At 39.5% G+C, this 11,590-nt stretch overlaps 3 protein-coding genes across 4 annotated transcripts; all 3 read left to right on the top strand.

Annotated features, from left to right (window-relative positions):
- The first annotated feature begins 32 nt into the window (after positions 1-32).
- Positions 33-2,203, top strand: LOC108143989. Its single transcript, XM_017268608.2, has 3 exons — positions 33-407; positions 1,289-1,409; positions 1,994-2,203. The coding sequence occupies exons 1-3, from the start codon at positions 152-154 to the stop codon at positions 2,115-2,117; spliced, it is 501 nt and encodes a 166-aa protein (XP_017124097.1). The 5' UTR covers positions 33-151; the 3' UTR covers positions 2,118-2,203.
- Positions 2,204-4,364: 2,161 nt separating this feature from the next.
- LOC108143940 (cilia- and flagella-associated protein 410-like) lies at positions 4,365-5,558 on the top strand. The gene is made up of 2 exons (XM_017268536.2): positions 4,365-4,526; positions 4,594-5,558. The coding sequence occupies exon 2, from the start codon at positions 4,603-4,605 to the stop codon at positions 5,425-5,427; it is 825 nt and encodes a 274-aa protein (XP_017124025.1). The 5' UTR covers positions 4,365-4,526; positions 4,594-4,602; the 3' UTR covers positions 5,428-5,558.
- Positions 5,559-9,713: 4,155 nt separating this feature from the next.
- LOC108143836 (uncharacterized protein CG1552) lies at positions 9,714-11,590 on the top strand. Of its 2 annotated transcripts, none has more exons than XM_017268397.2 (3): positions 9,714-9,955; positions 10,744-10,858; positions 11,075-11,590. In XM_017268397.2, the coding sequence occupies exons 1-3, from the start codon at positions 9,808-9,810 to the stop codon at positions 11,322-11,324; spliced, it is 513 nt and encodes a 170-aa protein (XP_017123886.1). In that variant the 5' UTR covers positions 9,714-9,807; the 3' UTR covers positions 11,325-11,590. The 2 variants fall into 2 exon arrangements, with proteins under 2 accessions (XP_017123886.1, XP_017123878.1); XM_017268389.2 differs by having other exon boundaries at positions 9,727-9,955; positions 10,744-10,897.

Below are 11,590 nucleotides of genomic sequence, written 5' to 3'. Positions count from 1 at the left end.
TTTTTTTTTTTCTCGTCCCATTTCGATTCGTTCGCTTCGCTGGTGATTTTGGGCACATTCGCGACATCCATCGCTGGCGGCGGTTAAAACCGCGCCGAGACATCCACGCATCGCACTCGAGGCATCCGAAGGCGTCCCAAATCGTCGCTACATGGCAGGCTCAGGTTCAGATTCAGATTCAGATTCAGATTCAGTTTTGGCTTCAGCCTCAGTCTCGGCTTTCGAATCCGATTTTGGCGGCGAGCGTGTGTACGATTGCTGTGCAATGGCCAAATCGATAACAGAAACGAGAACCACAAAATCTACGGCAGCGACAATAACTGCAATACACACACGCAGAAGCACCACAACAATCGCATTTGTTTTGCTGTTAATCCTCTGCTGTTTATGTGATTACAACTATGGAAGTATGTAGTCCCAATCATCTCCTCCCATTTCCAAAATTTTTTTTGTTTTGATCACGTTTTTTTCGAGTGGGTGTTTGTGGTGAAAATTCTATGTGACATCATCAGTTCGACAGAAATTGAGTTGCGTATCCGCCATGTGGTTAACTGATTGTTTTCCAAGATACAAAATTCGTAAACTGATTAAATGAATATATAAAAAATTATTGTTAGCCGTATAAACCTCAAAACTAATAATGTTATGGCTAATAATTAAAAATACAATTCATATTTAAATATTTAGTTGTGCAACGTTTTTTTTTTAATTTTTTTTTGAAGTCACAGTGGTTAAGGAGAATGTACCTGACATACATTTATATCCAAACATATTTTCAAAAGGAATGTTAAACAATATCATAAAATGCCTTTAATAAATTGTCGCCATTTACAGAGTTTTTCGTTTTAAATATATATATATATTTTTTTTTATAAAGTGACATATATATATTATTTAAATAAATTGTAAAAAATATGTTCTAAAATCTGATTGTATTTTCTGCACACCCACCAATATTTACTGTAGTCAATCAGAAAAAATCCTGCCGAGCTTCAGTAAAGAATCCGATTTCAATTCTACTGAAAGCATATCAAAGTGTTGCACCCCCGCCACGGATAACCAAAGTTTTTAGTTTTTCTTTTAAGTCGAAACTGACCGGCCTTAGAGAAATGTGCGGCCAGACAATTGAATGGAAAATGGTTTGGGCTTAATTGGCAGTTGAAGTCCTTACGCAACAAGAGACTCTGGCTCACAGATTAGTCATTTTCACACATAACAAACATAACAGACATAATAGACATAACAGACATAGCCAACTAGTTCAGCAATAACTGTTACCCATTTGCAGGCTGGGCATCGCAATGCTGGAGGAAGCACAATTCCGGCTCGATCCAAACGCCAGATGGAGAATTTAAGCGACCCTTTGGCATACTCTGCACATATCGTTGCTTTCTCTGGTTTCCGCCAATGTAAGTTATGCAATCACTCACCCACACCCATTTATAGCCATTGACTATAGCACCATATTACCACCATCCACCATCCACCATCCACCATCCACCATCCACCATCCGTTCTGTGCCATTGAAATACTCAGACAGCAGACAGCAGACAGCAGCCAGCACATGCAATTTGCAATTTATGCATGCCTCTGTTATTTTGTAGTGTGAATTGCATTTTAAAATAAACTTGTTTGGCTTTTGCTTGGGGCTTGCCTTTCGGACTTGGGTTTCCTATACACTATACTATGTGTGGCATTTGAATTGCATAACAATTAAAAAGCCTGGCAGCATTGTTTCGATTCGTTTGGCTGCCTCTTGTTGCAGCGAGGAGTTGCCATCACCATTGCCATCACCATTGCCATCACCATCACCATTGGAATAAATATTTTATCAGCGATTTCTTGCATCCGCAGCATGCATCACGTGACCACCACCCCAGAACATTCCATTCCAAAAACCACATCCATTGAAAATGGCTCGTTTGTTGGCCTTCTGTCTTCAGTGTTCAGTGTTCAGTGCTCAGTACTCAGTGTTCAGTGTTTGCCTTTCAGTTACCCGTACTGCGAATTCATATTCGATCTGCGCTTATCGAGGCACTTCACATCCTTTCCGGACTGCTACGAGATTCGGTGCAACGAGACCTTCTCGTTTTTCGGCAAGGAGCCCAACTTCTGACATCCACGTGGCGAAGCAAGCTCCATCTTCCCCAGACTTTCTCCTTCGAATTTTTTTTTTTTTTTGTTGAATACTATCTGTGACTAAGAATTGTATGCTTCAATAAATATGGGTTACTGCAAAAAACAATGCGTGCGTTTGTCTTTGTCGAAAGTGTGAAAATTAAAAGCTCTGCACGTTGGCTGTGCATTTATATATTTCGTTGGCATCAGACTAAGATTTATGCCGAAATTCAGAAATTCACAAAACGTTCTGTTTTGTTCCTTTCAGACCGATTTGAATAACTAATTGATTTGCAGGGTTTTGGTTGGATTTCCCTTTCCTTGATGTTGAAATATATATGGGTATAAAGAGATTTAGCCTTATTATAAATATACAAATACGCTTAAGATGACAATAAATTGATTTTAAATTGCGAAATAAATTATTTTTGCTAATATTGGCCGAGAATTGAAACTTTTCAACCGACTGTAAAATATTTTATCTTTGCGTATTGCTTTGTCCAAGTTACAACAAAAAATGTGGAAAAATATATTTTAATAGTCTGAAATCATTAAATCTAGTATTGGTTTTTTTATCAACAACCCCTGGAAAAATTGGTCAACAGTTACACTCTAGTACATTTTTTTAGTTCCTCATAAAAATTTAAAATCATTTGGCGTATTAAGCTAAAAAATTAAATTTTAAGTTAATTTTCGCTAATTAATTTTTCATCTGTGAATGTCAATAGATTGAACATTTTATGACAAATTCAAGGAGGTAAAAAAAACGGTCCTAAAAATGCCAATGAAGACAACTTCGTTTTTAAATAATTTAATGTTTTGTAATTTAAATGAACTTATAACTGCGAAATTACATCTAACGAAAAGTAAACACTCTGGTGTTTTTTTGTATAATTTGGAAAGTAAATGCAGTCTACCATCCAAAGCTTGTATTATTCTATGTAAATAGTGCCCTCCAGTGACGGACAGTCATAAGGTTTGATTGCTTTAAAATCTCACATCACCTGGAGCTCATGATGAATGGTTCTGCGACCACTTGCCACACTCCACACTCCACACTCCACTCGTGATCCTGTGAGAGGTGTTCATTGGCGCCTGGCTGCAGGCAATATCCTTCACTTTCCTTTTCGGTTGGCTTTTAGTTGATTTCCGGTTTCGTAATAAAGGACAAACAAACAAATAAACAAAGGGCATGGCACAAAGGCCCAGATACAGATACTGGATGCTAAAATACTGAATGCTGGAGCTACCCCCCACTCACACACAACACAACACAACACAAGGCGTCCCAACCTCATTCAATTCACAAATATTTGCATACAAATTAGCATTCTAATTGACTCGGGCCCCAAAAATAAAGTAACCAACTGGGCCTTGGGGGGGCGTGGCAGAAAATGGGCTGGCAGCGGACTTCATAGTTTCATGTGATTGCCAACGTGTCCGAGGAAAAGGGGAAGGGGGATATGGAAATGGGCGGGGCAGCAGCGATATCTGTTGTCCATTGTCTTGGCGGATGGCACAAGCCGTTCGCACTTTTGGAGGATGCTCCATGCTTGCTTGGCTACCTTTACACTGGACAAAATGGTCTAGAAAGTCTCCTTAAATTTCCATCTTGCTTAAACATCTAGAATAACTACTGCTACATTATTTTATTTAATAACTGTCTAAAGTTATGTACCCATAAAAAATTAATTTTATTAATATTAAAAAAGGTTTCAACTGCTGTTGTAGCAAACTAAATTATTATTAGTTGAAGACCGTTTAACGCTGTTTGCATTTTTAATAAAATTTTATTTATTTGTTATAATAAAACAAAAATAACTTAAAAACTAAAAATATAATTACATTAAAATACAGAAACATTAATAATTTTGATATGCGGATACAAGATTTTCAAATAAATGCAGTTAATTGTTTTTGTGGAATAAGTAAAATAAAGAACTCATTTCTTCAAGTTACATCCAAACGACTCCTACGAATTGCGTTTTTTTGACAAATCTCTAAGAAACAAAAAAAAAAAAACAACTTTAAAAAATGGTTTTTGTATGATACCCCTGGATAAAAGTTGGAATATCGTATAGTACTGAATTCGTCATAAAAATAAGTAAAGAAATTTAGGAGTTACTAATCACACAATCAAAGTAGTTCTGAATCGGACCCCAAATCTTAACAAATGAACAAATTTTTACTGAATAGTAGGCTTTGCAGCACTAGGATTCGACTTGTAGGAAAGCGGAAGCCCTATTCTTTAGTAACATTCAAACACTCAGAACGAGCACATCCGAGTCTCCGTAAAAATTGTTTGTTTTATTTTGTGAAACTTTTTTCATTCCGATTTGTACGAAATTTTTGAAGAAACTTTTTTTTTTTTCTTTATATTTTTTTTAACAAAGTTTAGACGTAATAGGTAGGTTTTTTTTTTTTTTGTACCGCCGACATAAATTTATTTTCAAATTTTATTATATGTGTTACAGATCTAGATTATGAATCGACTGACGCAGCACGTCGTGGAGGGCAAGTCCAGGTGCCACGATTACCGTCATGCCGTAAAGCTAAATGTTTGGAACAGCGAATTAGATGACATCAAAATATGCCTGGACATGCCTTACCTGGAGGTACTGGTTCTAAACGCGAACAATATTGATACTCTAAGCAGCCTTCAGAACTGCCATCGATTGAAAGAGCTATACATCCGAAAGAATAAAATCGCCAGCTTTGAAGAGCTCAACTTCCTGGCCAACGCCCGATGCCTGACCTTGCTTTGCTTGGAGGACAATCCTTGCACCGTGGAAGCCGGAAGCAACTACAGGGCCTGTGTGCTGCGCAAGCTGCCGCAGCTGAAGATTCTGGACGGTGTGGAAGTCTGCGAGCTGGAGTTGCAGGCCGCCCTCCGCCACGAGGCCTATCCGGTCCAGAAGAAAGTCAGCAAAGCTCGGGTGGCGGTGTCGGCGCCCTCTACTTGTGACACCAAGATGAACAACTGTCGCGAGCGACGGGAGAGGGAGCCGCAGAAGGAGCCGCAGAAGGAGCCGCCGAAGGAGCTGCAGCCGGTGAAGGAGCAAGTCCGCCAGGATGTCAGCGGTGCCATGCCAGCGATGTTAGCCAAAAGCGAAGGTCCCGTCCAGAATTTAAATCTTGTGCCCAGCTCCATCCATCCGAGCCTGGCAGTCATTGTAGCTCAGCAGAGGCGTCTTAAGCTGAATAGAAATTTGCTGAACGCCTCTTTGTCCCTCATCCGTGAGATGGACGCACCGACGCTGAAGGCGCTCAGTCAAGCCATCCAACAGCTAATACTTAACAAATCGTAGATTCCAGATCCGAGATCAAAATTAAGGGAATTTCCCATTTTTGTATCCAGTAATTTCCCGAATTTCGCATATCGGTTCTAGCTCAAGGAGAAATATCCCGATTTCCCAAGCTACAAAATATAAACATAAAAAAAATTTTTTTTTAAATTCGTTTTGACTTAATAGGAACTATCGAATAATTCAACTTCAAATCGTCATCGCTTTAATGTTTTTTAACATATACGCAAGTATATGTTTAATGTTTTCAGGAATATTTTTTTTTTAATTTTTGCAATAGCTGCTTGCCGAAGTTTGCTTCCTTTATTGTTTTTATTTTCTTTGAATACAAAAATGTTTTAGGTTGCAGTGTATTTTGAGTCACTTTCCTAATGCTTAGCCGCTCGAGTTAATTGTTTGCTTAGTGTCATAAAAATACAGTTTACGCCTTCCACAACAACACGAACAGGTGACCCCTTCCCCACAGGTGTTTTGAAGGACTCTGACAGCAGGGATGGAATGTGGCTTAGTGGAATTGGCCAAGCGGAACGCGACTGGAACGGGATGGAAGCGGGAAGGGAAGGCCAAGGGAAGGAGGCGAAGCGAGTGGATAACAGCCACGTGCAAACAAAAGGTCGGCGCAGACAATGTTGTCGCTGGAAAACTTTTAACTTTTACAAACTTAATTGTTGCCTGCGCTAAATATAAAACACAGCAGGTTTCTGCAGCTTTGGTGGGTGGCCCGTGGGTGGGCAGCGCTGTTGCGGTGGGCGTGGTTGCGGGAAGGCACTTGGGTGCCTTTGTGTACTGTCGCTTTGGAACTTACGGCTCTTTGTCTGTTTAAAGTTATATTTAATACTTTCGCAATGGGCTATTAATTTGAATATTCTAAATGAGAACTTAAATGTTCGTTAATCAAATTTAAACAACAATTTTTCGAAATTCCAGTTGATAATCTTTGTAAAATGGGTTAATGTTATTATGTCTGCACTGAAACAAAATTCGTTTTAAAACTAGGAAAAGGAAACACATTTCATATCGCATTCCAGTGGATTTAAAGTATAAGTTTCAATTCTATGCATTTATATTTAAGCACAACAAAATCATAAAAAATAATATTTTACTAGCATAAGGGTAAAATAAATCAAAAGGATCAAAAAGGCGATTAATTATTTACATTTTCAGAAGTTACTACCATTATGAATAACAAACTGCAGCTTTTATTCTAACATATATATTAAATAATGTCGTCTCTTTGGCGGTTTCATCAAGCCATACGCAACTTAATTTGGCCCATGCATGTTCAACGTGGCGTATTCGTGATATTAAAAAACAAAAGTTTGCGAACAAACCTGAAATATGATTAATTTCAAAACCGCCGCGAGTATGCCCATAAAGTACAAGAGAAAAGTCCTAATAAATTAAATTAAAGCGTTTCCCTGGTGATTTTTGAATTGCGGGCTCACCTGCGCACTTCAGTGCGCAGCTAATTCTAGTGCTTTGCCGTACACCACCGCGTATACGTGATGTGAGCTGCGATTTCCGTTTGACGAAAGGCAGACGCGATGGGGAATCCCCCACAAATGCCGTAAACTCGCATACGTCAGCCTTGAATAATGCGAAGAAATTCGAAACTGTTGCAACTCTCCGGCAAATAAATATTCAGAATGCAATTACGCATGGAATTTTCTAGCACTTAGCGTGTCGTTTTGCCCACTTGCTGTTGCTGCCGTTGTTGCCGTTGTTGCCGTTGTTGCCGTTGTTGCCGTTGTTGCCGTTGTTGCCGTTGCTCTGCAGCACTGCTGAAAACTTATTTAACTTTTTACGATGTCATTTGGGAAAGTTTGTAATCATTTTCGTTAGTGCATGCTTCAAAAATGGCAAAAGAAAAGAAGTCAAGAAATTATTTATACGATTTTCAGACAGTTGGAGAGTGTACGACCGAGTATAAATAAAGTGCCTCCTTCGCCGCTTCTGCCGCTTCTGCGTTTTCGCTCCTATTCCTTTCGAGATCGGGGCCAGAGCAAAGGGATAAGGAGCTGTGAGCCGGGGGTAAATGCGAGTTTTCCCAGCGAGTCTCTCTCCAAATGCCAGTCGAAGTTTTCAAAAATGTTGTTTTCCACTTCTACCGCGTTTACTTGCACTCTGTTTTTGGTTTTCTTTTTTTCTGTTTTTTCTGTTTTTTTCTCCTAGCGGATCTGAGCCGAAAGTTTTGGAGTATTCGGGGAGCGTGCAGCGATTCGAGGAGGCCAAGATTGAACTTTTACTTTCCATCTCGCTGCAGTTTGTGGCTGCCACTCCTCCAGTTCAGTTAGATGCAGCTCTCCCAGCAGCGGCTCCCCATTTATCCATTTACCGGTTGCCAGCCGCAGGCCAACTGCTGAAAGCAGCTGCCACCGACAACTTTGGGCTAATCCCCAGACTCCAGTCCTCAGTTTCCAGTCCTCAGTCCCCAATTCCCAGTTCCACCTATAATTTCCGGGCCGGGATGAAGGCACATGTGCCCCAAATCGAGGTGAGCGCAACAGATTTCCCACTGTCAGTTCAACCAATTTCAGTGTCTTCCACTATTCAATATCGTTGGTAACCAACAACAGAAGCCTCTTCCTGCTGACCATGCAACTTACCGCCAAGCCACCCAAATCCATACTGGTCTTAGTATCAAAAATATTTTAAACTTTAATAACAAGTGAGCAATATGTAGGCAAATGTGTTCAAAATAACAAAGTTATGAATATAGGCGTTCGATTGGCAATATTTTTTAAAGTTTTATGTTTATTTTTTCTTTTTTTAAGGGTGTACATCAGGCTTTTTTCATACAATTTCAAGAAATCAAACATTTTTTGCTGTGAATGCGATTCGCTTGGAAGTTTTAATACAAATTCAACGATGAATGACATTCAAACTTTTGGCGGTTAAAAATTTGGATTTACTTTTAATCAAACGAATTTTTAAAAGCATTAAACAACTTTACTTGCTGAAAGATTACTGGGCGCCATCAATACTTACGATCTTGAATAATTAATTGCCCCCCCTTAGTTTTTGTTAAAAGCTACTTTCAGTTTATATGATATTTTCAGTCATTCTACTTGAAAAGTGACAAAAAACCAACGTGAAATAAACTAAGACCGTATTTTCTAATGCATCGTAGAAGTTTTTCTTTTTGCTTGTAAAATTTCGCTTGCATGGGACAGCTCGGAAAAAAGCTTTTAAGCTACTTAAGGTTGTTGGCAGGGCGATGTCTCCAGAGGAGCAGAGGAGGATAAAGACCCAGCTAATGAGTTGACAGACCACGCCCCACAAAACCGAGGCAAAGAGGAGCAGCAGGAAATCGAAAGGACAAAGTGCAAGAAACAGACGGGTTACAAGTGTTCGCATTTAGCGATTGCAGTGGGGAGTTTGGTCCAAGTAAATTCCCCAATGAACCCTATTCATATGGATCAAAGGGCAGTCAACTTCGGAATAAGTCAACAATGGACTTCTTGATAAACAAATCTACAACTGCGGATTTACGTTTGGGCATAAATGCAGAGCAACGAGATTACAATTCACATTTTTGTATGCTCTGTAAACTACACAGTGTCTAAATTAGCTAAATGTTATATTGCAGCTGAATAATTGTAATTTCACTTTGAAAGAGTATAATGTTTTTTCAAATGTAAATGTATGTTCTGTTGATATAAATCATCCAATAAAATATCTGTACCAGAATGTATTCTCAAAAATTCAAAATAAATAATCCAACTACTGTTATGATTTTGGTCAGATGAGTATCTCAAGCAAAACAATTCCAAAAAGGCTATAAAGGTAGAAAGTATTTTCCATACAATGACCTACGTCCTTGCCGCTTTCACATGATATTTTTGAAAGTATCACACTGATTTAATGATCACTTGGCCGTTTAATGCCTGTTTGCAAAACAATCAGGTTATAAAATAAACAGATCGCCATTTCCATGTGCTAGTGCCATTCGAGTGGCCCACAAAACTTGCACTTGACATTATTTGCGTGTGCTGGAAAACAAACGATTATTATGACAGACTGTTTTGGGTCCAATCTGGGCTTGTTTCTCTGTCGCCTAGCACTTGGATTGAAACGGTTCGGATGGAATTGGATTGGTCGGGGGCATTAATCATGGGCGAACATGGACATGGGCCTGAGTAAAACGCAAAATTTGCATTGCAATTTTATTCTTGATTTAATCAAGTGCCGGGGCACAAACGCCAATTTAACTTACCCATACACACACACACTCAGTCAGTCGGTCGGTCGGCCAGGGTGAGTGAGTATAGCGTCAGACGTTGCGTATACGTAATGCCCGCTAAATAATGCCCCTGTTTCTCGGTCTGTGTGGCATGGTGTGAGCTAAGCGCGTAGTTTGCACCCGCCAGCCGAGTCACCGAGATGTACCAGCTGGAGAAGATCTGGGTCCTGCTGTGCCTGGCCCTCGTCGGCGTCCTTGGCTTCGGCCAGTTCCACATGAAGCACTACCAGTTGCAGCGCAACTACAACACGCAGGAGGATTCCGGCGAGAACGACAACAGTGTGCTGCGTGAGTGTTTTCCCGTATTTTCCTCTTTAAATGCACTGAGAAAAAAGCTCAACTCATTGCCATTAATCCACGAAATAAACGTTCTACGGATTGGTTACTGATTAACACTTTATTTTCAAGTAAATGCTTTCTATGGTTACTTTATAACGACAAAAAGCTTGGTTTTTTTTTAGAATAAATTTCTAAACTCGAGAAATATTCTTGTGAAGACCAAATTCATATAACAAAGTAACTATATATCAATTAATAAATAAAATAAATGTAATATTACTGAAAATAATGCCTTGCATATAGGCAATACCAAAAATCAATTTTCAGTTAAACTTATTAATTACCACATAATTTTTTATTTTACTCAGCCCAACCTTAAAATTAACTTATTAATCATAAATGCTACTTTTGTTGCCAAAAATTATTGTAATTATTAAAGTACTAAAATACAAATCAAGACATCAAATCAAGATGTGAGTTGCTTGATCTCAGTTTCGATTTTAATTAACAAAAAACATGATATGAACACCATCAAATATTAAACAGCAAAGGCAGAAGGTTTTTTTTTAATATTGTGTTATTTAAATACGTTTTATGTTATGTTTTACAAATGGCGTTTTGTTTTTTCAAAATCCCTTTAATGAAAATGATGTAGAAAAGCATATAAATGCGAAATATCAATTATATATTTTTAATTGTTAAGTGGATATATATGTTTTAATATTTAATAAGTGTAAGTTGTTACCATGTGGTTGATTTATTGTTGTGATATATTAATTTCCCTTTTATCCATGCAGGAACCTTTCGCCGCTGTATGTGGGAGCAGTCGAAGTTCCTGCCCCGCCGCCTCGTCCTGCTGAGCCTGTGCTCGAACCTCTTCTGCGAGAACAACCACATAATGCCCCGCTCCAGGTCTATTTTCGTAGTGGAAAAATTGTCTAGGCCGAATGAGTAGTTGACCAATGCAGTTCTATATCTATATATATACATATATGTATATTAGCCAAGCATGTGCACGCACACAGCCCAATCCCGAGAGCACCCCTTTCCCAAAAATGCGAAAAAAGTGACTTTTTAGGGGAATGTGAACTAATGCCCTGTCTCCCGTTCTCGCCCCATCTCCTCCAGCTGCCTGGACATCCTGCCGGACCAGTGTGAGCAGGGCGACGAGGAGGAGCTGATGTACAAGCCCTTCCCCGACTGCTGTCCGGTGTACTGCAACCTGAAGCGGCGGATGCAGCGCCTGCGCAGCATGCACTTCCGGCACCGCCTGCTGCGCAACAAACAGGACGGCTCCACGGGATCCACTGCGGGCTCCGCCGGAGGCGATGGTCCCAACAACTCGCTCCTCAGCGAATTCGTCTACAACAACTACTAGCACATTGGCCGCAGCCACAGGACGTAACAGCAAATCAAATTACACAGCGATTTGCGGTCAACTGGTCAACGGAAAATTCCGCCTTTACCACACTGTGCGAATAGTTGGCTCTTGTTGTTCACAAACCTTTTTGTAATCTCAATATATAGGCTATAAATATAGGATAGCGTATACACTAATACGTGGCGGTCTGAGCAGAAAGATGGCTCTGAAATCGTTATAATTTCAGTATATTGTCCCTAAATATAAGTACGAGTAAATGTGAA

This window comes from Drosophila elegans, unplaced genomic scaffold (genome assembly GCF_018152505.1).
Source record: "Drosophila elegans isolate 14027-0461.03 unplaced genomic scaffold, ASM1815250v1 contig_149, whole genome shotgun sequence".
NCBI classification, from domain to species: Eukaryota; Metazoa; Arthropoda; class Insecta; order Diptera; family Drosophilidae; genus Drosophila; species Drosophila elegans.
The sequence above is the reverse complement of the archived record's forward strand: the minus strand, read 5'-3'. Positions and strand labels throughout refer to the sequence as shown.

Coding starts and splice junctions, on each gene's coding strand:
- LOC108143989 (XM_017268608.2), top strand. CDS start 152: ATGGCAGGCTCAGGTTCAGATTCAGATTCAGATTCAGATTCAGTTTTG. Junction 408..1,288: donor ATGTGATTACAACTATGGAA/GTATGTAGTCCC, acceptor ACCCATTTGCAG/GCTGGGCATCGCAATGCTGG. Junction 1,410..1,993: donor TTTCTCTGGTTTCCGCCAAT/GTAAGTTATGCA, acceptor TTTGCCTTTCAG/TTACCCGTACTGCGAATTCA.
- LOC108143836 (XM_017268389.2), top strand. CDS start 9,808: ATGTACCAGCTGGAGAAGATCTGGGTCCTGCTGTGCCTGGCCCTCGTC. Junction 9,956..10,743: donor GAACGACAACAGTGTGCTGC/GTGAGTGTTTTC, acceptor TTATCCATGCAG/GAACCTTTCGCCGCTGTATG. Junction 10,898..11,074: donor AAATTGTCTAGGCCGAATGA/GTAGTTGACCAA, acceptor CATCTCCTCCAG/CTGCCTGGACATCCTGCCGG.
- LOC108143940 (XM_017268536.2), top strand. CDS start 4,603: ATGAATCGACTGACGCAGCACGTCGTGGAGGGCAAGTCCAGGTGCCAC.